This window comes from Diadema setosum, chromosome 12, assembly GCF_964275005.1.
Source record: "Diadema setosum chromosome 12, eeDiaSeto1, whole genome shotgun sequence".
Lineage (NCBI taxonomy): Eukaryota > Metazoa > Echinodermata > Echinoidea > Diadematoida > Diadematidae > Diadema > Diadema setosum.
The window spans coordinates 35261207-35286778 of NC_092696.1; the positions used below are offsets into that span (position 1 = coordinate 35261207).

Sequence of the window (25572 nt, forward strand, 5' to 3'; positions counted from 1 at the left end):
ATGCGAGTTTGTCAAAAACGAAAATAAATAAGAAAATTTTTAAAACAAAATGAATTGTAAATGTGAACCATTTATATTTTGCCTCCTTGTGGTAGGATATTTCCAGCATTTCCGAACTTTCAAATAATAATTAGATGTAATAATATTAAAGGTAGTAGATCCGATTCGCAAACATCTCCAATATCAGTCAAATGTCATGTCATATTAACCATCATGCTAAGAAGGTCTTCTTTGTGAAATTTGGAGGTCAGTGAAATTCAAAAATTAAACATCCGTTAGCCATTGGAAGAAGTTGAGTGCAAATTCAGACCTCAGGCTTAGTGCTCAGATGTTTTCCTATTTGATTTGATCTGTCTTACTGTGCACACTAAGATACATACTGGAATGGTTATTTCTTATTTATTAAATTATAGTAGCATATTTGGTTACTAGCTGTCTCTAGGCATTTTCGAATTTGGGCTGCAAAGAGATCCACTACCTTTAAGTTAGAAGAGAGATAAGTAAATAATGATAAAATAAACAAACAAAAAAGAATGAGTTTCTTTTGTAATACTATCTGACAAACTTTTTACTTTACCATTTTACTTCATAGCTCAGCACTTTCCATTCTCTCTCATACCCTCTTACCCATTACATTTATATGAAATACAACTAAAATGAGTTTGCGTGCCTGCATAATACTCTTTGGAAATTATAAGTGAAAATGTTCTTAGGTTTTGGCTCACTTTAAAATGAGAACCAATAGAACTGCCACAACATGAGAAAATGTATAAGTAATAATCAACACTACATTTCCGAATTTGGCCTGCAAAGAAATCCGCTACCTGTAAGTTAGAAAAGAGATTAGTAAATAATGATAAAATAAACAACAAAAAAGAATGAGTTTCTACCGCCGTATCCAGAACAGAGCCTGAAACGGTGCAGGCTCAAGAAATCGTTTTATACTATAATACGTCTTGAAGTATTGTGTGATACTGTTGACTCAGACTTCTACAAAGCTGTAAGTGAGAATTGTAATCCAATCCGACTCATTACCTGAGATGTTTATGAAAATATATCAATAAAGAATGTAAATTAAATAACGATGCGTCACAATGCAGTCTAACGCTCTCACAATGCTATCATACATAGGGTTTTTCACGGACTGTTTTTACTCCGGAGCTCTTGCAATATTCAGGCTTTTCCTACTATATCTTTGTGAGACGTAGATATAAAATGTCTCAGGTTTTCGATTATAGTAATTTCGAGGAAATTTCTTTAATTTTTATCATATATGTAAACTTGAGGCTATTAGATTTTCATCCACTTACCTCTGTTTCTGTGAAAAAAATGCAAGTGTCAACCTCAATGTCATCCACGAATCGCACGTACTCGGGCGGCTAGTGACAAAAAAAAAACCACCGGTCACACGCGCCAAGGGCCATGCAGTGCCAATATGATAATAGCTCGCACAAAATGATACATAACATTTGTGTTTGTGTGCATGGGGACGATCCGATGGTTCATACAACAAAAGGGTTTCGTACAATTATTTTTAACATTGTTAAACGTAATCTTCCACATTTACGTAGCATATAATGTGTCTTTATATTTATTTGGATTGTTATCCGTTATTATGAAAAAGTGGACCTTTCAGAATTTTGGGGGGTGCGTACGCACCCGACGCACCCCCCCTGGCTACGGGCCTGCTATATGTCAGATAATACTGACATTGATATGAGCAATAACTGAATAGTGTATATACAAGTTTGTCGGAAGTAATTCAAATGAAAGTTATTATATGAATCAGTTTCATTGAATTTAAGATTTGTTTTTAAGTTATGGCTCAGATTTTGCTCTATTTTCAACCATCTATACAAGACTTTCACTTTGCACAGGGGTCAATTGGTGTGCATGGGAATGTGTGGTTAACACCCAGACAATGGTCCTGAACAATAGCCAGGGTTTGGTATTCATTTGCCATTATCACAGCTAGTCTTTATTCATCCTAAAATGTAGTGTAAGCAAGCATATGAAAACTTACTTATTCATGTACATGCATGTTACCCTTAACCATGAATTCAGATTAGCAGTGAACAGGGCAATCCATCATGACTCATTAATAAAGCATTCATGTGCCTTGGAGCAAGAGACCAGAAGCCTATAGTCAGCAGAGCTCTGAAAAGGTGGTATTCGTAGCATGCATGTCTGTTGTTCAGGGTAATTGTAAGCACACACTTACATGATGATATCTACACATCATTGGGTCCTGTGTAAACTTAAATTTTGTACAGAGTATTTATATATATATATATATACATATATATATATATATATATATATATATATATATATATATATATTATATATATAACTATAAGAAGAACGAGTCTCAAATACGCCATGGATCCAACAAGAAGTTTTTTTTTTTTTTTCTTCTGGGATCCATGGCGTATTTGAGACTCGTTCTTCTTATAATTACAACACTCGAAGTCCAACATGTGGAAAGTTCCAAGATATATATATATATATATATATATATATATATATATATATATAACATGTTTTATCTCTTCACAAATCAAAGCATGTAATAAACAATCCCACGTTACTATTTCCTGCCCACAGGCAGGTAAGTACAAGGGAAAAGAGAATACAATGAACTATTACATCACGATCGACAAGGACGCAAATATAAACATACATTTACAAACGAACATGATACATTAAATTTTAATCAGCTGTTTCAGGACAAAAATTAGAAAAAAAGAAGAAATTATTTCCACATACATTTACCTAATACCAAAAAATATAAACTCTCATCACTCATCATCACTGCAAATTTGACCAAAATCTGGAACTTAAATTTAAAATTAATCGTGGATTTCACGAAACTGATTCGTGCTTTCATATTCAATTACCTCCAACTAAATTGTACACTATTCAACTATTACTCATATCAATGACAGCGTTGTCTGATATACAGTTTTCGAACTATTAAGGATCAAAAGTAGGAAATGTTTTCTGTGACACCTATTACTACTGCTAATTCTTTTTTTACTACTGCTACTACTACTACTACCACCATTGATACTATTATTACTACCTCTTCTGCTGCTGTCGGAGTACTTTTACTACTACGACACGAGATTGAAGAAACAAGTCAATCATGCAAAAAGCAAAACAATGAAAAACTCAAATTCCTACAGATAATCTTTAATACACCACCTCTGTTAAATTAATGAAAAATTAAACGCCACGATTGTAAAGCCAAATCTAAATCATGTGATCTGTGCACGGGATCCTTACACCAACGAAAATAATTGCCTTAATTGAGAGAGTGCAGAATGCCTAAAGATTCGTCAAAAAACACCTGTGGAAAAATGCAAACGTCAGAACCCTCAAGGATGGCCCCACTCCAAGAAGAAAGGTGCAAAGCAAGAGCCACCTGCCTGTTCAAAATGATGAAGGGCAAAGTGAATATTAATTACAAGGATTACACAGTGCCCAAATTAGACCGTCCTCGACGTGTGTATTACAAACAATTTACGATAGATTGTGTCAGTATACTACAAGACGACCGTCGTGCGCTCTACACTTTTTTTTTCTCCAAGGACGATCAAAGACAGGATTCAACCATTACTATTGACCTACATTGCAACTATATGGTTGATACGTTATCTGAAGACGAGTTCAAAACTTGACTGGTTAGTTTAAAAAACACACACACACACACACAATCGACCATTCTTGACACACCTGCAGTATAAACCTCTGCAAGGAGTGTTTTTTGGAGGTTTTTCTACTAAGTACCAAATACTACTATACTATACTGTTAGTGAAGTTACACTTCTACAAGTATAACTATTACTGCAGAAGGTAATAAAACATCAGATCCTGAAAATGTAGATAGCAGTAATTATTACGTTCGATGGAAGTCGAATAGGTTCTATGTAGCTCAACTTTTGAAATATGAATTAAAAGAAGGAGAAGGCGGATAATGAAATGGCGTGGAAAAGTCTAATAACGACGAAAAGACAGGAGAAGGGGATATAGGCCTCTATGATGTTTATGATAACTTTTAAATGATGTGGAAATAAATTCATTATGAGAAACCAATTAAACAGCCAGCACTTCAAATGAATATCCTACCTATCTGTAATAGAAAGAAGCATAGTTAATGGGCACTAAAATGTATCCAGCATTTACACCTGTACATGCACAGATTACACTACCACAAACGTATATTACAAGCTGGAGTTCTAATAAATAATGCAGAATGAATCCTTGACGAGACGAATGTTCCCGTGATATCAACTCCTGTTTTGTGATTCTGTAGACAAAGAGAGCAAACACAGCAATTGAAATGCATTCATAATCGATGCGCAGTTGGTATACAACTTGGCGCCACGGGAACATGACTACACGCGCCGTGATGTTTGTAGAAACTGCAACGTACGAAATTAGAGCACTGGCTTGTTTTATCTCATTTTGTTCTCTCCTTTTTTTATATTTTTTTGAGTGCATGGGAGCTGCGTAGCCATTGGTAACATAGGGAGATGTTTCTGATTGAACAATGAATGTTCAGAAAATGCTGATTACATGCGCAATTTCAATACTCCATCGAAAGTTTGCGCATAACATGGATGCGAATATTTATGTCGTGCGTGCAGCTTCTCTGTTAGCCGGTGATCGCTGTGTGAGATAAAAAAGAGGGCGGAATTGGGTCCCGTCAATCTTCAGTAGATGTTCGTTCCTCTTTGGACAGTCTTGACTGCAAAGGAGTTCCATTACAGGCACGGACAAGCCAAACCATCTTCCAGTTTCGTATGGACATCAGTGACGTAACGACCGCTTTGTTTTCGTAGATTGTCTTCTGCCTTCCTTGGCGCCAACACCGTGGGTGCGTACAGGCGCAGTATTTCAAACGATATATTGAATTTAGAGTGAGGTATGAGCATCCTTTTTAAAAATCTCGCCGCTTTAAGCTTGCGATACTAGTATTTGATCTATGGCATGAATCTCAGCATGATATCGTTGCATCGTGTTTCTAGAAGCCAGGCTGTCACCTGCAGTTATAGGACCATAGCAGCTGGGTGAGTATGTAACTTTATGAAGAGCGGAATTACTGGCAGGTTTTACAAATTGTATCCTCCTTGCTTACTGTGAATTATGCTCATGTTACAATGCTTTTTATTCAATTAATTAGTTATTTGAAAGTATTTACAGTTGCAAAGTTCTGTAGGTGCTTGTTTCACTTTGACAGCAGTCGATTTTCTCGTCATAAAGAAAAAAAAAATCCCGAGGTGTTGATAACATTTCTTTAATACTTGTTACGTAATAACCCTTCGAAAAATAAAGCATACTGAATTGTCTTACTGTGGAAAAATCACTGATTTTTACATTTGCAGATTTTTTTCTTTTAATTTTATTAAATCATAATTCATCTGTAGTTGACATGATATATGAAAGTATAGCTGGACGTGTCAATTTTCGCTATAAAAACGATAATGTATACGGGCCCTAGATACTGGAATGACCACTCCCCCGAAATAACAAGCTGCTCGTCTTTATATTCTTTTAAACGTAAATTAAAAGACTCTTCATTGAGTGCATATTTTGCAGACACTGAATAGTCGTAATGTCTTATGTAATACTGTGGCATGTTATTGTCCAATCAAACATTTTGTCAACACGTTGCAGATTCCATTTAGGGTCTTGCCATCAGGCTCTCTGAATTCATCATTAGCAATTCCACATTCTACTTCGTTTCCCTCTCTTCCTCTTTCCCTCTACCTCTCTCTAACTTTCTATGCAGAGCTTGACGGCAGGCACCAAATGGCTTAATAGCTGTACTTGTTACTTTTTGTGTCTTACTGATCATATCCTGTGATAGTTTTAATGCAACAATAGTTTATGGTATATACCAAAGTAGGCTTTATAATAATGATAGCTCGGTCACAGTAATGGTTCATATTAAAGTATAGTGGTTTTTTTTTCTTCTTCTTTTTCTTCTTCTTTTTTATCACATAAAATTTGGCAACCTTGTATCATCATTCTGGTCTTATCTTCTATTCGTTCTCCGTTTCTTTTTCACAAACACTAATTACTCGGGGCTTACTGCCAAACAAGCTAGCTTTCATGTACATACTTCTCTTTGATCAACCCCATTTCGATTTCGATTTTGACCAGTTATCATTACATGTAATTACTGTGTTATCACCATGTATATTGTTTGTTTTCTGCACATTGTTCACAAAGTAAAAGAACTTGTCTGGTTTCTGTTGTAATGTTCATAAATGAGAAGTATGAAAATAAAATGAATTGATGAATAGAATAAATTTCCATTTGAAAGAAACATCAGAGCATTTACTTCGTACAGACCATAAATGGTGTAATGGATAAAATGTAAATAATGTAATTTTCCTGTAGCAATGCACTTTCAAATAAGTCATTATCAAAATCAGTATTAAACCGTTTACAAGATTTCATTTGAAATTAAAATAGCTACATGAGAGGCACATTTAACTGCGAGCAAAATAGTCTGGTGCTATGTTCCTGAAACTATGACTCTTTTTTTGTAGATGTGTGTGTGTGTGGGGGGGGGGGGGGAAGGGGTGTAAAACAGCTACAATATCCAACCTTTTCAAATACAGTATGTTTACTGATTACAGAAAAAATATAATTCTTTACAGAATATTAATATTGTGTTATTTCTTCAACTCTTTTTTTAATATCATATGAGATACCTAAGGCTCTTTAGAAGGGACTTTATTTAAACACATATGGATTGCTTTCTATAGAGAAAGTTTGCAAATGTTTGTTTGTTTCTTATAACATTTATATCAATTTTATGTGATAATTCATTATCATTATCGTTTGTTATTATTATTTGTTTTGGTAATGGTTTTCGTCAGATAATCCTAAGTGTGAAATACAAAGGAAATATAATGGTTCACTGGAAATAATTCATTGGAAATGATGATTTTGATAACTCGGGTTCCGTCTACTTCCCAGACCCTCCTCATTTTCTAGTCATTTCATTGGACTTTACTGATGTCTTGTAGTGCACATGCAGTTTGCCGATTATAAGCTCCTTTTACAACATGCACAGGGCTTTAAATTGTTGTTGTATATAGATGTACTCGTCAGCTGCCGCTACAAAAAAAAAAAATCATTTAAGATTGTCTATTTTCAGTTTATAATTCATGTAATTACAATGTTCATCTATTTGTGTGTACAAAATTGTATCAAAACGTTTATGATTACAACAGTTAACAATACATTGTTATCTTCAGTTGTAGACTGAGGTATGAAATACTTGAATATTACTAACATCATTCTCTATGCTTGGTTTAAATTCTTATTGTTCAGTCTGCATCATTTTTTTTTTTTTTTTGATTACTGGCTTTTCCTAAAATGATCGTTTCCATGTTTAAACGAATGCGACAATATTCACGTTTTCAGTCATGAAACTATAATCAGTGATAATACTTGTTGTCATTACTTCTTGAGCCCTAAGTGAACAGGAATTTATTCTAGCAACGCATAAACGTGTTGTGTGAAAGCAGACTGTTGATGTGCATTATTTTGTGTGTGTGTGTATAACATGGAAATTTCTTTAATTCAAAATAAAAACCATCATGATTATAGTACCTTATGATCATAAGTAATTGAAAGTAGAGTCAACTAGCACAGCATTTGGTAAATTGCCATAACGCTATTTCTTGCGTTATAGACTGCAATATATGCATGTACATTGTATTAACAAAATCTGTTCGGAATAAACGATATCAATATTTAAAGGATTCGATCGTAAAACGGGTTAAGCGCTAGTTTTAAAACATTTCGAATTAAGTTCATCCTCAGATAGAGAAAAATTGAATATTTCAATTCAGTGATAACACATTTTGTAACAAAGCAAGGAATAATCGTGCGTTATCCATAAGATAAGTATTTTCTTATCATTTTCTTTGTTTTTTACCTGCCTTAATCGCAAATATCTCAATTTTAAGAGGAATAGAGTTAAATCGCCATCATTCCCTTCATTTGCTCAGAGCAAACCTTGCACCACTCTACACTCCCTACCTCGCCTCACCCTTGTAAGAGCACGACCAGTATACAATAATAGTACGAGAATGGCAGCAAAGATGAACACAAGACAAAATTTTTCTATAATTTTCGAGTGATTTGACACGTCCGTGTCTCTAACAAGCTGGAAGCTGGATTAGATGCTATACGCCTGCATGGTAGAACAGTTAAAGTGAGGGTATAGTATTAGTTGAGATGAGTATTCAGCTTTAACTTTTTGCGAGATAATTACAAACCACTTTATGAAATGTTATAGAGCATTCAAGTCTGAGAGAAATTCAAGGTTTATGTGATGGAAATTGATTTTGAAATGGCTGAGATATCCGAAAAAGAAAGCAAAACCAGGCGATCCTAATAAAAGGTGGACCCCGTGCTTTTATTATGATCGCTTTTGCTTTGGATATCTCAGCCATTTCAAAACCAATTTTCACCAAATAAACATTCAATTCCTCGTATATGCTCTTTCATATTTCATAAGATGTTTCTTATTACAGGTATCTCAAAAGAAAAAAAAAATCAACCAAAAGCGTTGGAAACCTGAAACACTATCTCAACTGAAACTATATCATCCCTTTAATGAATGACTAAAAGACACGGCGAGGGATTTGAAGACTGCTCTGATCAAGGCTGCCGGTGAGGGGCCGGTGGGGGTTGGAGATGGGTCTGTCTTGGAGAGGTATCAAAGATATAAGCAGGGAAATTGATGCAGGACATAGGAGAACACTTTGAGCGAAATGGAAGAAAATTTCTTGCGTTTCCACTTTTCTTTATGTGTTTTTCTTATTTTGTTTGTTTTGTTGTGTTTTGTTTTATTTTTCTAATTTCGTAAATTGTATACCGGTCGTTTAACACGACATGCTCTCGTTGTTAGTGTGTGAGAAAATTATTAGTCATGAAACTGCGGCGTCATTGTCAGATTGTGCTTTAATAAAGTGCTTAAATCTGAACAACCTTTTTTTTTTTTGGATACAACATGAACCGAGCTTGGATTCTTGGGAATATGATGATAGCTATTAAGATTTTTCTGTCCTGGAAGATGGGTAAAAAAATCACAACCCGGTCATTCAAAACATCGGATGGAGGCCTCTGCATGGTGCGTAGGCGTACACACTGTGTAATGTACGTGTAATTTAAATTACAGTTTGTCACATAATGCCTGCATTACACAAGTCAGAAAAAGGGAATAACTGATCTCAAAGGAACAGACACAAGCCCTCACCCACGCACTATAGCTTACTCATACACACATACACATACACACACATGAATACATGTATATATATATATATATATATATATATATATATGAGTTTGTTCGCAAAAACCGATAAGTCCATATTTGCCAAATGGAGATATTTGCGATTAAAGGTCAAAAATAAAGAGAATAATAAGATTTTTGCTTCTTTTGACCACAACTTCAAAAATGTACCTTTATATGTGGTGACCAATATATCATTTAAAAGGTATTATTTTGTACTTTATGACAAAGACCGTACTTCAAAATCTTCAAAAATGGACTTATCGGTTTTTGCGAACAAACTCTTCATATATATATATATATGTATATATATTATATATATATATATATATATATATATAATAACAATCAAAATATGAAATTTTTGCGTCGGTATGTAACAATATCAAGAGTAAAAAATTAACGTCAGTCCTTTTTTTTTTTGTTGTTCTTGTGTTATTATTTCACTCTAAAGTTTTTACTCTTGTATATATATATATATATATATATATATATATATATATACATATATCATATACATGCATCATGCAGCATATTAGATTGTTATTGTTATTTCATTTTCATCACTTCTGTTTTCATGACGATGTATAGGGCCTAATTACTTTAAGGTCCCACAGTTATTGTATACTCTTCTCGGTTTACTTTGTTTTGGTTATGAAACTTTATTCTCTCGGGCTGTTATCAAAGAAAGCAAAATGTCGATCTTCTCGTAGAAAATGAAATGAAATTTTAATTAGATTTACAATATATATAATTATCATGATTATAAAGGAACTATATACTATGTAGATGAAGAGCTAGATACATGCATACATACAGACAGACATACATAATTTCATATGCAATTTATTCTAAAGAGGTTACTCCAATTTCTGAAGACCAGTCATGATTGTTTCGTACTACAAAAGGGGGGGGGGGGGGACATCAAGGATTTAATTAGTAAACTGGATAGATAGAGCAAACTGGCATCATGGGTTTCTATGGCAACCAGTTTAGCGTGCCAACAAATTAACTTGGCATCTTATACGAAGGGCAGACATTCCATCTGACTGATAGCCAAAGACGCAGCCAGGCGTGCGCATATCATTTTGTTATATTAGTATGTATACATAACTTGAAATGCAATTATTGAATACGAATATTTAACATTTTCTATATTTATATTTTCTTTCTTTCTCTCTCTCTCTCTCTCTTTCTCCGAGATGACAATTACTAATTCAGGAACAATTCGAACAAATTTTATAACGGATCCTGATTTTTTTCCCCGAAATAAGGGAGCAACAAAGCTGAAATCAGTGCGATAGCACACACAAAAAATAAATCAGCGACAACAAAACCCTTATAAAATAAAGGACGTGTATAGATCACTATCTTGTTTAAGTTAAACTCTGTGCCACAATTTTGCCTTCAAGAAAAAAATGACTTAAATTCTCGTCGTGATGAGGGAGCACACCATGAAGAGGTTTCCAGTTCGACCTACATCTAGATTACATTTCCTCATTCCACGTCTATTTTTATCAATATTATTGTCACTATTACTACTATGATATTTTAAAAAGGCAAAAGAGAGGAAATCAAAATCTTACACGCTCGAAAACAATCAATTAAGTTTCGACGACATGGCACATCTTCAACTCAGTGCTGATTTGCACAAGTGTATTTTTTGGGGACACATTTCGGTGACATCTATACTGTTACCATGGCAACCCTGAGTTCGTCCGTTGTGATAAATCCGCCTGCTATACAAGAAACTCACCTGTTGCATAACCTGAGCAATCGCCGACACGGGAATTTAATTACTTCATTGTGAAACTCTTCGTCGTTTCATTTCATTTCATTTCATTTCATTTCATTTCATTTCATTTCATTTCATTTCATTTCATTTCATTTCATTTTACTTCATTTCATTTCCACTTCTTTCCGAGGTTCCGTCTCTGATTGACTCCTTGACAGAATCATAATCAGAAAAATTCATTTCATTTCATTTCATTTCATTTCATTTCATTTCCACTTCTTTCCGAGGTTCCGTCTCTGATTGACTCCTGGACAAAATCATAATCAGAAAAATTCAAATATCCAAACACGTCGAGTGTTGTTTTTTTTTTCGTCATTTTTCATTTCATTTCATTTATTTCATGTCAAACAAAGTAAACAGCATACGCTCCAAATGTCTGCAAATACATAATTACACAAAATCAAAGAGACTCATTTCTTATCATGCGAGAAATGATATAAATAATTACTATGAATATGTTATAATCCATAAATAGCAATGCAGTTGTTTCCAAGAGTGAGATTCATTTTGTTGTTATTTTCATCAATCAAAATGTCGAGCGAAGCTGCAACAAGCTAATCACACGCAACTTGTATTATCAACAACAAAACTCTTGACCCAGATTCTACACGCGCCACTTAAAATTCAAGTGGCTACAATTCCTGTGTCCACACGGAGCGAAGACGAATGGGGACACCCCCCCCCCCCCGTGGCTCGTGGAGAGAGCGTATGCCCTAGTGAGACGTCTCGTGGTTCGACTCATCGACTAAACTATAAGATTGCTAACTTTCGAGTGCGTCCACACGGTGCTTAAGTACAAACTAATCATCGAGAGTTTTCGACCTAAACTTAAAGTTTAGGAACAGCGTGTGAAACTAACTATACTGAGAGGTGACTCAATTAAAACGCACTTCGCTGGAGCGTATGGACCCTTCTGCGTGATTTTGTTTTTAACGGTACCCCTTTCTATACTAGCGGTTTCGGACAGTGTGTACAGTGTTATGGGATAATTGTGCCAATCATCATTCAAACCACACAAAAAGATTAACATTTATTTACTTCAAACAGCAATTCTTTAGAAAAACGAAGACACGTGAAATTACACATATCACCAAAAAAAAAAAAGATAAGTCAAAGCAAAAAAAAAAAAAAAAAAATCATAAGAAGTAGTGCTATCCTGCATTATCATGGACTATTACACTCTGATTTAGCTCTGATGGCAAATGAGATCTAAGCTTTAACAAAAACCTGATCCAAAATCACGGTAATTCCCCCTGAAGCAACAACTTGAAGACGTCAGTATACGTTCAGTTTTAAATGAACATTCAGTGTTTGCCTGAAGAAAAAAAAAACTCATTAAAAAGAAGCGTGTGAAGCAATCAGTAAGCGCAATAGAAAAACGGAAGTCAGTACTTTATGAAACGCTTCTTCAAGTGAACTAAAAGATTATAAGGAAAAAATCAACAAAATGAATTACCCACAGATTTAGGTGAAGCCATACTGAATTGAATGTCCTCGTACGGACTTTGCTGAAGGTGTGGAAAAAGATATTTCCTTGGTTCTCCTGACAAACACTTAAAATGTTTTGAAATTAAGATCATGAAGATGGGCAAAATACAATGAGAGGCTATTGAAACCAATCACATCACATCGTGGGGGGGGGGGGGGGGGGGGGCTGCGGCATAATGGATAAGACTGCCGACGCCCAATTGGACGACTCTAGTTCGATTCCCGACCAGTGATTACGTCGTTGGACGAAAGCACTGGACAAGATATGTTTTTACCCAATTTGTTAATTTTTACAAAATGGACAAGATATTTTTACCAACCTTGTCCCTCTCTACCTAGGCGTATAAATAGGTACCTGGCAACGCTACAGTGGTAATAATTACGGCAGAGCCCTGTGGTAAAGCAGTGGCAACACTGAAAAGACTACCCTGGGTAAATCAGACCGTATCAATATTTTTATTAATATCATCATCACATTGTCGCATTGTCCGACCGGCCTCTCCGATCGAAACCGAAAACTGCAGGCAGCTATAATAGCGTAATCGAATCCAGTTGTATTGCACAAACGGAACCATAGCTCAAATAGGCCAACAACGAAGTGGCGTTTTTATGTATTGAACTGTAGCAGCTATCATTTAATTTTCCCATGCACTCAGAATAGAAAGAGATAGGCCTAAGTGAATGGCTTTAAGGTCACAAAAATAGTTCAGTGTACTTCTGGTAAGATGAGGCTGTCTGTATCAAAACGCAGTGTCAAGTGAATATGGACAATAACAAGGCCTACGTTGTTTGATTGTTGTTTATAGACCAATTAGAAGGATGGGCAAGTTTTCAGGACGTCAAATGCTTCCAACAAACTTGAATGTTTTCTCTTTATTGCAGTTTATGATTCTCACTACTATCATCACAGCCATTTGATTACGCACCGGCATCCGATGTTCTTCCAAGATGGCACATATGCACGAACTAAGAGTTTGGAATTCGACGGATGATTCCATGGACGACTTTCCTCTCGAGGGTTACGATCGAGTCGCTGCCCTTATCGCTAGCATCGTCGGGGTGGTGTTCTCGACTGTCTTGAACCTGCTGAATCTGATCATTTTACCGCGGATTCCTAACCGCTTTGGAGAGAACGGGAGGCTCTGTCTGCACTGCCTGGCTGTCGTCGATATCTTTGGTGGCTTGGCGTGCTTCGGCAGCCGCGTCGTATTCGAGATCGAGCGAGCGTTTCTTACATCGAACTCCATTGTCTGTAACGTTGTGGGTGCATCATGTACGGTATTTGTCAGCCAGTCAACTTGGATATTGTTCGTTATCAGCGTCGATCGATATATCGCCGTGACGCGTCCGATGCACTACGTTTCAATTCTGACCTATCGGCGGATGAAAGCGCTGATCGTAACGGCGATGCTGATGGGACTTACATTAGCGCTGACCAGAACAACACACATGGCTGTCAATGGATCATGCGACTTCGACCACGGCGCCACTCACTACGTCAACAATCCCGCGATCACGCTCTATTCGGCAATCGTGCTATTCTTCGGCTCTATCGCGACGGCGCTCAACGTCAGAATTCTTCACATAGCGCATCGGCATCGGAACTGGATCGCTGATTACGCGTCGAAGCAGCAGCATCGACCACGCCACGACGCCGCAACGTCGCCAAAGCCGGGAAAGATATCCGGTTCGAAGTACCGTGGTGTAATAACCGTCGCCATTCTCGTGGGGGCGTTCTATCTCGTCTGGACACCACACACCGTTGGAACAATAGCGGCAGCTGCCACGGGGAGGACAATCCCGGAGGCAGCCTACTTCACGATAGTTTGGATTGCCTTCAGTAATCACTGGCTTAACGCCATCATCTATTTCTTCTTCAACAAGGCTTACAGGACTGCCGTCGTCAACCTTGCCAAGAGGAGACGAAACCCGTTTTCTCAAATTCAGGAAACTGTTTTCACAGTTGACACGTTTGTCCCAAAACAACTACCACAAATCGAATAATCAGAGGAGGGCTATAGGTCTATATGCTGACATGATTATAGATAGTACTAAAAGTGTACCAATGATTTTACACTAAATGTTTTATGTACAGACCTTGCTAATCTAATATCGATAATCTCATAGATATTTAGGGCCTATGACATTATTGATGATATATTCGTCACTCAGGGAAATAATAATTTTGCTATCAGTAGAATGATCTTTAGGCGATGAAGTGTTTAACTCCTTGTGAATTCAATCTTGGCAGCTTCTTTTACAACATATCTTTGTTATCTCACCATTTCTGCTCTAAATCAAAATTGTATATTGTTCTTTCGTGATAATATTCTTTGTTAATTTGATACGCATGTCTTTCATAGAAATGTTTGCAGTAAATTCGATCTTTCAGTAACTTCGATTGATTATTTCGTGACTAGTACAGAATACGTGCAATTATCGAAGTTTCCTACAACTATTTTCTAATTCTCTTCACATGAAACGAGCCTCAAGAATGTTTGCCCTCTGTCAAATCATAACCTATACGATAAATTTTCAAACTTGTGACGGTATAACGACAACTCCGGGGAAATAGTATTTTTCTGTACTGCGCATCCTTCCTTAAAGGGAAGATAAACCCCAAGAGCAATGTGGATTGAGTGAAAGCAGCAACATTAGTAGAACACATCAGTGAAAGTTTGAAGAAAATCGGACAATCGATGCAAAAGTTATGAATTTTTAAAGTTTTGGTGTTGGAACCGCTGGACGAGGAGACTACTAGAGGTTATGACGTATGAGTGGACAACAATACCAAGAAAATATAAAGAAAATTCTACAAAAATCAATTTTTCATGAAAATTACAAATTCCATCAACTTGATATTGACATATGTTAGGGGTAGCAATTATTCCCCCTGCTTTCTGAAAGAGGTTGGTCCATTGCTCTTTCATAATTCTAGAAAAGTGAATTTTTGTTGAATTTCCTTTATATTTCCAAAATTATGCGAGTAAATTATGAAGTATAATTAGAATTGTATTAGTAATGTTGAAATGCAAAGTCGAAGAGGGTAGCATATTTCTCGTGGTTAGGCAGCTTTCCACACAAAAGAAATTTCAAAGAAATTCCTTTCCTTGCATATGTGTATAAATAGAGTGAGAGGAAGGTGCGAGACCATCCATTTAAAGAAGTGATAGCTGTGTATCAGTGTTGTCACCCCAAAGGGTGAACTATGCACACAACAAACGTCTGCAGCTCACCGATCACGCAAGTTGAAAAACACTTCGCAACACATCGATCACAAAATCTCATCACCATTCGACCATGGCCACGTTAATTAACGTACGAGCTATACATTCGTCGCTCTCCACAAGACAGTGTGAATGACATACATGTTCATAACAAGTAATGATCAGGGGCTTAGCTCCCGTGTCTGAGCGAAATGGATAGGAAAAATGGCTTCTGTGGCAGAAGTTGTTGTTCGGGGAGGGCATTGACTTTGTAGAGGAGCCGAAGCTTCTCAAGGGAGGGACCCTCTTCGACTTTGCATTTCAACATTACTAATACAATTCTAATTATACTTCATAATTTACTCGCATAATTTTGGAATTGTATTACGTAATGTCTTATGCAAACTGTCTCAGAGGGTAGCATGTTCAAAGTGAGCCGCAGAAGCTATTTTTGCCAAGCTATACGATGACAATGAATTAAACAAGCACGAGTATTTGTCCACTTGTTCCATTTCTTTAATGTCAAGGAAAGTAAACTTCCAGAACCAAACATACATATCAGGCCATCATTCATATGAAGTGCCGGTTGTAAGCAAACTATTTATCCCTTTTCTCATCAACGATAAATGTTGAGTCCTTCGTGCAAATCGCCGTCTGGAGCGTCGTACGCATGACACAGATCAAAGGATGATTAAGGAATACAAATCATTTCTGCTATACATCTATAAAGTTGTCCTGGGTCTATACCATTAATGTACAATTAAATGAAACCTAGAAGTTTCCTACGCCTTGTAGGATGTTTAACTTGTACCCTATTAGATGCTAGGTAAGCTTTACAAAGGAAATTAATCAACCATCCGAAATCGTCGGATCTATCATTGGATCACACAGAAATGTGAAAGATAGCCCTATTACGTTATCAAGCCTTGTTAGGCCATCATATATCAGGGCTCTTTTGATGTTTTCAGTTTACAGAATTGAGGACCGCATTTGCGAACGTAGAGTCACTAATAGGTTTGTGGTAAAATTTTCTGAACGTCTCGGCTCGAGACCAATTTGCCGTTTTCAAGATTTCATGTAGCGAAACTCCGTGGGCCAGAGCACAACTTGTCCATGTTGTCGAGGCGCCGCGGAAACTATGGGCCTTAAAGACTGATGTATCAATGCCTGAATCCCGAAGGACTGTTTTCATCCATCGAGCTAGAGTAGCTGAAGTGATTCCTTTATGTGGTTTTATTGTTGATACAAAAAGTCTCTCATCTGTACGCAAAGACTTAGTGCGATCCAAATACTCTCTTAGCGTTTTGACTACACATAATTTAGAATTTTGACCAAATGATGAGAGCGTCAAAGTTTGGTCGGCAAAGTTTGATTTAGAAGTAGTCTTGAGTAAATCTGAAATCTTGAAAGAGGCTTTATTTTCTTCAAGATGGAGAGATGTTACAGACAAGCACATAAGCGTTTGTGTGCGTTGTGCCGAGGTTAGTGCCATTAGTGCCACCAACTTTCGGGTTAACAAAGGAAGAGTCAAGTCCTTGTTGTCGGGTAAGGAACAAATGTACTTAAGGACAGACGCAACATCCCACGTTTTTTGGTATCGTGGTTTTGGAGGGTTTGTATTAAAAATGCCTTTCATAAGTCTCAAAACAAGCGGATGTTTACCCACATTATGACCATCGAAAGGAGGAAAGGCAGATGAAAGAGCGGAGCGATATGAGTTTATGGTAGAGTACGATTTCCCAGTTGAGCATTGGTGAGCTAAGAAATTTACAACATCACTTATAGACGGTGAATAGGGATCAAATGATTCTTTACAACACCAGCGTAACCATTGTTGCCATGCCGACTCGTATTGCTTATTCGTTCGCTCCCGCCATGAATGTGCGATAAGGTCGGTAGCGACTTGAGAAAGTCCGTTTGACTGCATTCTGCCGATGAGATAATCCACGCGGCCAGGCGTAGAGTTAGGTTGGGGTCGGGAAGGGGGGTTACCAGACAATCCGCTGGGAGGAGCAAGGGCGGGGCGATGACCATATTGAGTAGCGTGGGGTACCATGGTTGCGCTCGCCATATTGGCGCTATCAGGATGGCATACGGTGTTCGATCGGTTCTTAATTTCTGAAGGGTTCTGCAAATAAGACAAAATGGGGGGAAAAGGTATGGAGTTAAATTTTCCCATGAAATCGAGAAGGCGTCTATGACGTACGCCATCGGATCCGCCTTCCATGATGCATAAACTGGCAATTGGTGGGTAAATCGTGACGCAAACAAATCAATACAAGGTTGAAATGGTAGCTGTTTAATGAGAGAAGAAAAGATGCATGGCGAAAGGTGTAACTCCTTATTAAGATCTCTGCGAGATAATGAATCCGCCAACGAATTATGAATACCCGAAATGTGATGGGCAGATAACCAGTTGTTTCTCTTAATGCACCATTCCCAAATATTATTGGCTATTATGTTTAGCCGAGGAACACATCCTCCCATCTTGTTTAAGTAACTAACAGCTGTGCTGTTGTCGCACCGAACGTGAATATGTTCATTGAAGCAGTCAGTGCATAAATCAGGCAAGGCCCGTTCAACGGCCAGCAACTCGAGCTCATTGATATGTAATTTTCGATCTTCCTCCGCCCAGTGATCTTGTGAAAAGGAGTTATCTGAATGACGCAATGCACCCCAACCTTGTGTACTGGCGTCTGTAGAGATCGTGACAGATGGGTTGGGTCTATGGATGGGGGAAACAAAGGAGTGCACAGGCTGTGCGAGCCACCACTGAATTTCTGCCCTGGCAGGTGTGTTAAGTATGCAAGAAGAGGCAAAGTTGTTGTTCGATTCTCGAAGTGCCTGGATTTTAGCATATTCCAACTGGCGGTAATGTAGCCTACCGAGTGGATAGGCGCCGAAAATAGAAACAATAAGACCAATGAAATGCGCCAAGCTTCTAATAGTGACTTTACTATTGTTCAGGAGGGATACGGCGGAGCCGTGAAGTTTCTGTACTTTATCAGCGGGAATGCTGTAATGCATGGATAATGAATCGATTACGAAACCTAAGTAAATAGCCGTATGTCTTGGCTGAAAGCAAGACTTTTCTTGATTTATGATAAACCCAAGGGATTCCAATAGCTCCCTTACAAAGTTTGTATGCTCAAGACTTTCCTTTTCGGAACATGAAAGAATGAGAAGGTCGTCTAAATAAATAAGGGCTCGAATTCCTTTAGCACGGATAGTTGCTATAACGGGTTTCATGACTTTGGTGAAGACCCTTGGAGCCGAGCTGAGACCGAATGGAAGACACTGAAAGCAAAAGAATTTGTCATTCCAGCTAAATGCTAAATATTTATGCTGAGATTGGTGAATTGGAATGGAAAAATAAGCGTCTTTTAGATCAATAGAAGTCAGAAAATCACCTTCAGTAATTACTTCTGAAACAAGCTTGAAAGTTTCCATTTTGAAATGTTCATACTTGACAAAGCGGTTAAGGTTTTTCAGATTTATTACAGGTCTCAAATCTCCCGACTTTTTCGGGATGACGAAAATAGATGAAACGAATGCGCACTCCTGCTTATCAATTTCTCGTATTGCACCTTTTAAAAGCAGAGTGCAAACTTCATTACTTATAACATCCCTTTCATTTTGGGAGAAGGGAAGCGTCCCGGGAACGAATTTGAACGTTGGGACTGCAGTGAAATCGATTCTGTAACCCGAAATGGCGTTTAAAACCCAAGAATCTGAAGTGATTTGAGACCATGCCTCTCTGAAGAACGATAACCGCCCCGCTTGAAGGGGGGGACTTACTAGTTTTTTGACTCGCCAGAAGGCTTGAGGCGGGGATGAAAATGAGTCGTGGGTGGAGGCCCCGGATGTGTGGGAGGGCGGGACACTGTGGCACTAGCAAAGCTTCGCCCCGGCCAAGCCTGATGCTGTGCTGGACGGGTCTGGTAGCGACGCTGGGGGATGAAATATGGGTACGTTTCCCTGAAGGGGCGTCGTCTGTCCCCAGCTGTCGTCTGACGGCTGCGGGGAGGCCTGGTCGTTTGGACCCTCTGGCCCACGTTGTAGGCGTCTGATACCTTTCTCATAGTGGCCGACAAATCGCTCCCGAAAAGGGTGTCCGCGAGGGGTGTATTCCTATACACAGTCCACGGTATCGCGGCGCGATACCCCCTTTAAGATCCTCTCTCCTCCTCATGCTGAGCTCATAAACAGCGTATCCCGAGAGGGTAAGGCCGTCCAAAGCCAGACTTTTCAGTCTTTCGACATCCAGAACTTTTTCCCCCTTTGAGATGCCGTTTAATTCCTCTAGAATAAGGCTGTAGGGCAGCGCCCCTTTTACGACTTGTCGCTGCAGCTTTTGAGTTCCCACGTCCTTTGCCCTAACGCGGCCCGGTAGAGTACTCCATATTTCCGGGTCCACTCGCGGGGCGCTTGCCGCGGGGGCGTTGGAGGGCGTTTTATATCTTTCCCCAATGCGTTCCAAAGCCGTCTTTTCGGGGGGCATGTTTATTGACTTTGTCAGCCTGTCGGCTAATTTCTCGAATAGAGGGGGACCCAGGTCTCTTCCCTCTGTGTACATTTCGCTGTCCATCTCCAAATCTACGTCCCCTCGAGGGTTGGGGGGCAAAGCGGAAAGCAGCGACTCCAATGGGTCGTAACGCTCTCCCGGGAGCGAAGGGGCAGCCTCGCCGCGGAGGCCTGCTGTGATGGACGTGTCTTCTGCGAAAACACTAATGTCGTCTCCGGCCCTAGGGCTCGGGGTCATCGCGTGCTGAGCACTGCGGCTGTGTTCGCCGGAAAGCCGTGAGAGGGCATCCGAAAGCCGACGTATCTCCGCGGCCTGGCTGGCTAATTGCTCCTCGACCCCCGTCGTCGGCTTTTCGGCTCGTAAGCGTGTGTCGTTATCGTCGGAAGAAGACATGATGAAAGTCTGCCTGCACACAAAGAAATGATGGTCTCGCACCTTCCTCTCACTCTATTTATACACATATGCAAGGAAAGGAATTTCTTTGAAATTTCTTTTGTGTGGAAAGCTGCCTAACCACGAGAAATATGCTACCCTCTGAGACAGTTTGCATAAGACATTACGTAATACAATTTCTTTGTATTGTTGTCCACTCATACGTCATATCCTCTAGTAGTCTCCTCATCCAGCGGTTTCAACACTAAAACTTTAAAAATTCATAACTTTTGCATCGATTGTCTGTTTTTCCTCAAACTTTCACTGATGTGTTCTACTAATGTTGCTGCTTTCACTCAATCCACATTGCTTTTTGGGTTTACCTTCCCTTCAATGGAATGGTATAGTTTCGGTCGAGATGGGGTTGCAGTTTATAACTTTTTTTGCAGGGTAATTAGAAACCACTCAGGAAATATTAAAGAGCATACAATTCTTAGAGGAATTAATAGTTTATTTGATGAAAATCTGTTGTAAAATGGTTGAGATATCCCAAAACAAAAGTGGTCTTAATAAAAGGTACCCACCTTTAATTATGACCACTTTTTACATTGTTATTGGTATCTCAACCTTTTCTAGACCGATTTTCATCAAATAAATCTTAAATTACTCTTATTTGAGTGTATGCTGTTTAACATTGTGCATATAAGTGGTTTGTAATGTATCGCAAAAAGTAAAACATGAATCGCCATCTTAACCAAATCTATCATTCCTGTAACATTTCTACAAACCAAACAATAATAAGGATGCATCACCGCCGACCTTCTAGAGTAATTCACAAATTTTACAAGCTATGCTTTTCTGCGAATTCCTCTTTTCCATGTAGAGTTATAAGTTTAATTGCATTGCTTACTTGTTTATTTATCCAAACCAGAGTTTATACCATTATAAAATTGTATTGGTGTTTTGTTGAAACGTCGATACGTGATTCAAAGTTCCTTTAAATATTATGTACTCATGTAAGCGTTATGTATGATACTTTGTAGGCCTATTACTTTTATAGAAATAAAATCATTTGAACTGAATTGAATTGAATTTTAGTAGGACAGAAAATCAAATTTCATTTCCAGAGCGCCATGATCTCTTTGGTAAGAAACTAAAAAGAATTTTCCTCCCGTGTGAATTTCACCCAAATAATGAATACACGAACAGGCATGCATGCATTTTATAACATCTGACCATTTGTATATGTAATAATTTCGAAGCTTGAGAAGAACAGCAAAGCTCAGTAGACCTTCATTTCCTGGTTTGGATTCGTGAACTCAAATCTCAAATCCATGAAGTATTCGATAATGATATGCCCGGGTAAAAACATTAAGATGTGATATTTATCTATTTCCTGTATATCTGATATTGAGATACCGTTGTTGTTCTTTATGTCATATGATAACGGCATGCGTGACAGGGTCATCATTATGACAACATATCATACAATTTATGTAAAACTGTACAAATATGTAACATCTGCATCCTCCTGTTTGTAATGTTTGTCAACATTCATATTAGAGGTTAAATTCCATATCAATAACAATAAAACCAACCATTAAATACGCGATTTGATTGCACAGTTCTCAATTTCTAATTACTCCGTAATATGGAGAGTATATTTGTGTTGAGATGTGGGGGTTTGTGTAGCAGTCTTAGGAAAGGGAAATTTGCTCAAATCATGAGGATATTGAAATAAGTAGGCTAAATTACTGGTGTGCGATATTTATGGGATGGTATCTGTAGACAGAAAATTATTAGGAAGGATGAGTACGGTATATAATATCATGCATAAATCATCCCCTGTCTGGGAAACAGTGTAAATGCAAATGCCATGTCACATGCTTGGGTGTGTGTACATGTACTTTACCACTCATATTCTTGTTTGTGCTGTAGCCGTAGCTGTAGCTGTTACATTCTTGTATGCCCTGCACCTGGCACATTCTTGTGTGTGCTGTTCCAGCCACATTCTCTGTGGGATGTTGCTCCATTTGTTGAGTCTCTTAAGAGGAGTTTTATGAAGGTAGTAATTCTTTTATTCGTAGTAGTGTTTCAAATTTTTAAAGATGATATGTCAGTATTTGTTTGCATGTGCTGCATCAGCCTTATTTTTTTCCCCTGTATTTCACTGTATTTTACAACTGCTGATATATTAATGCCTGGACAGATATATATATATATATATATATATATATATATATATATATATATATATATATATATAAAACCCACAAAGACAGGTGCAATACTGGATGTTATGGATGTATATTTCGTTACTGTGTGTTAAGTTTCTCTGTGTTACTTTATATGAATTAAGAATGTGTGTTGTTATATTTTATGTACTTCATTCTGGAATGTGTGTTTTATATATGTGTATCTATGTACATTGTATGCCACTTGAATCACCAAAATTTTCCATTTTATGGACAATAAATAAATGAAATGAAAATGAAATGAAATGAAATGAATTATTTTGATGTGTGTTTTGTAGTACTGAGTAGCTTTTAGTGGACCATTCTATGTTATGAATAATTTGTTTGTTCCTGTAGTGCGACTGGGCAATCTATGCCCTGTACGCTTTGGGATACACAGTTGAGATTGAGACAACGATTTAAATATAATGAAAATGATGATAATTACAATTACAATGTTAGTGATAATGATAATGATGATAATCATCATTGTAATTCATTATTATTACCAATATTGTTGCTATAGGATCTACTTTGTCATTATTGTTATCTTTTGTTATTTTTATTAATAAAATTATGATTATCATTGTTGTTATGATAATAATAATAATAACAATAGCAATAATAATTATTATTTTTATTATGCCTCCGCAACGAAGTGGCCGGAGGCATTATGTTTTCGGGTCGTCCGTCCGTCCGTCCGTCCGTCCGTCCGTCCGTCCGTACGTCCGTACGTCCGTCCGTACGTCCGTCCGTCCCGTTTTGTTTTTGTCGATATCTCAAGAACCGTGTGGTGGTTTTACATCAAACTTGGTATGAGGGTATATCCTTGGGGGATAATACTTTGTGTGGATTTTAGGGTCACAGGGTCAAAGGTCAAAGGTCATAGGTTATTTTGTGAAGAAAAAAAAATTGAAATTTCATGTTTTTCTCCATATCTCGCAAATGGTTCAAGGTATCTTCATGGAACTTAGTATATATGCTTGTACCGATGGGCAGTGATTATCTAGGGAAGTTGGGGGTCATGGGTCAAAGGTCAGGGGGGTCAAAGGTCAAGGTCAACTCCTCAAAATATCACTACTTTCCTTAAAATGCAATATGCCTGAAGGTTTTTTTTTTTTAAACTTGATGTATGGCATGTATTACCCAATATATATTTTTTTTTGGGAAGTTTCTTGCCAAAAGGTCAAAGGTCAAAAGGTCAAAGGTCAAGTGAAAGTGCTAAATTGCGCTTTTTCCTCCATATCTCGAAAGTAACTCAAGGTATCATCATGAAACTTACATATTTATGCATGTTCAACCTAACAGTGATTCTCTTTGGAACTGTGAGGTCAAAGGTCAAAGGCCAGGTTTAGATAATGCTATTTTCCCATTTGATACTGAAATTATACTTTTTCTCAATACCTTGAAAATTACTCAATGCATAAACTTATAAAAGGGTCAAAAGTCAAGTAAAAATCATCAGTTCCCCAAATACCTGCACTCTGACATTTTAATCATTCATCCAATTGAACCTATTTTTAGGAAAGTGAACTTTCAGCACACTTGTGTCAAACCTGTCATTTTAATATTTTGCCAATTGTGTGAAACTGTCATCACACATTGTCAAGACATTGTACTATAGACCTATTAGGAGAACCATGCATTATGGCGGAGGCATATCAGTAGCCGTAGCGATATATCTAGTTATCATTAGTATTATTATACCATTATCGATATCATTAATAGTTGTGATATTGTTCTTATTGTTAACTTATCACCTCTCATTCCAATGTAATTTTGTGTTTGATACACATTATGGAATGTATTGGGAAAGAGAGACAATTTGTGTGTAATTGTGTTGAACAATAAAACCACATCCCGAGAGACACAGATGGGTCTGTTAGATTATACATTGTCTGTGTAAAGTTTATATGCAGTATTTAATTAGCATCGATGCAATACACATTGTATATATCACAAATTTTATCTAAAATTTGTGTGCGCTTGTCCATATAATTATTTGTCTCGTTTTTAACGTGTCATTATGTCTATAATTCACAAAAGATGTGAGATAAAATTGAATTGATTTTATCATGTGCATTTGAAATAAATGAAATCACATGTATATAGATGTATGTCACAGGAAGTTACGTATGTATTCATATGTTCTTCTTAGAAAGGAGACATGCAGTAAATATATTGCAGATATATACAGAAATAATTACATAATATCAAAATTTACAGTCTGTCTCAGTGGCAGATCCAGAGGGGCGCGATGCAACCGGCGCACGCCCCCTTATTTTTCATTAAAAACAAAAGAAATAAAAAGAAAAAAATGAAATGAAACCCAGAAGTGGCGCCAAAAATATTAGTTGCCCCCCCCCCCACCTTTACAGAATTCCTGGATCCGCCCCTGTGTAATATAGTTTCTGCACGATTTATTAAGTGTTCGACATCAGTAGTGGTCCGGGGCCACTATATCTTGGTGTAAGGCCACCAAATTTACAGAAAGGTTATCTTTTCGTGGCCTAATTGGGCAGATACATTATTTTCAAAATGAATTTTTATAATTCCATTTATTTTGGTAAACTACATTTCAGGCTAATAAAATTTGAACTTCACAGATTTGAGTGGCCCAAATT

At 37.6% G+C, this 25572-nt stretch overlaps 2 protein-coding genes across 2 annotated transcripts; one reads left to right on the top strand and one right to left on the bottom strand.

The window, feature by feature from the left end:
- The first annotated feature begins 13559 nt into the window (after positions 1 to 13559).
- On the top strand, positions 13560 to 14615 carry LOC140235913 (probable G-protein coupled receptor 21). The gene has a single exon (XM_072315905.1). The coding sequence runs from the start codon at positions 13560 to 13562 to the stop codon at positions 14613 to 14615; it is 1056 nt and encodes a 351-aa protein (XP_072172006.1).
- A 2166-nt stretch (positions 14616 to 16781) lies between these two features.
- Positions 16782 to 17888, bottom strand: LOC140235914 (uncharacterized). Its single transcript, XM_072315906.1, has one exon. It carries the CDS (start codon positions 17886 to 17888, stop codon positions 16782 to 16784), a length of 1107 nt encoding a protein of 368 aa, XP_072172007.1.
- Positions 17889 to 25572: the final 7684 nt, after the last annotated feature.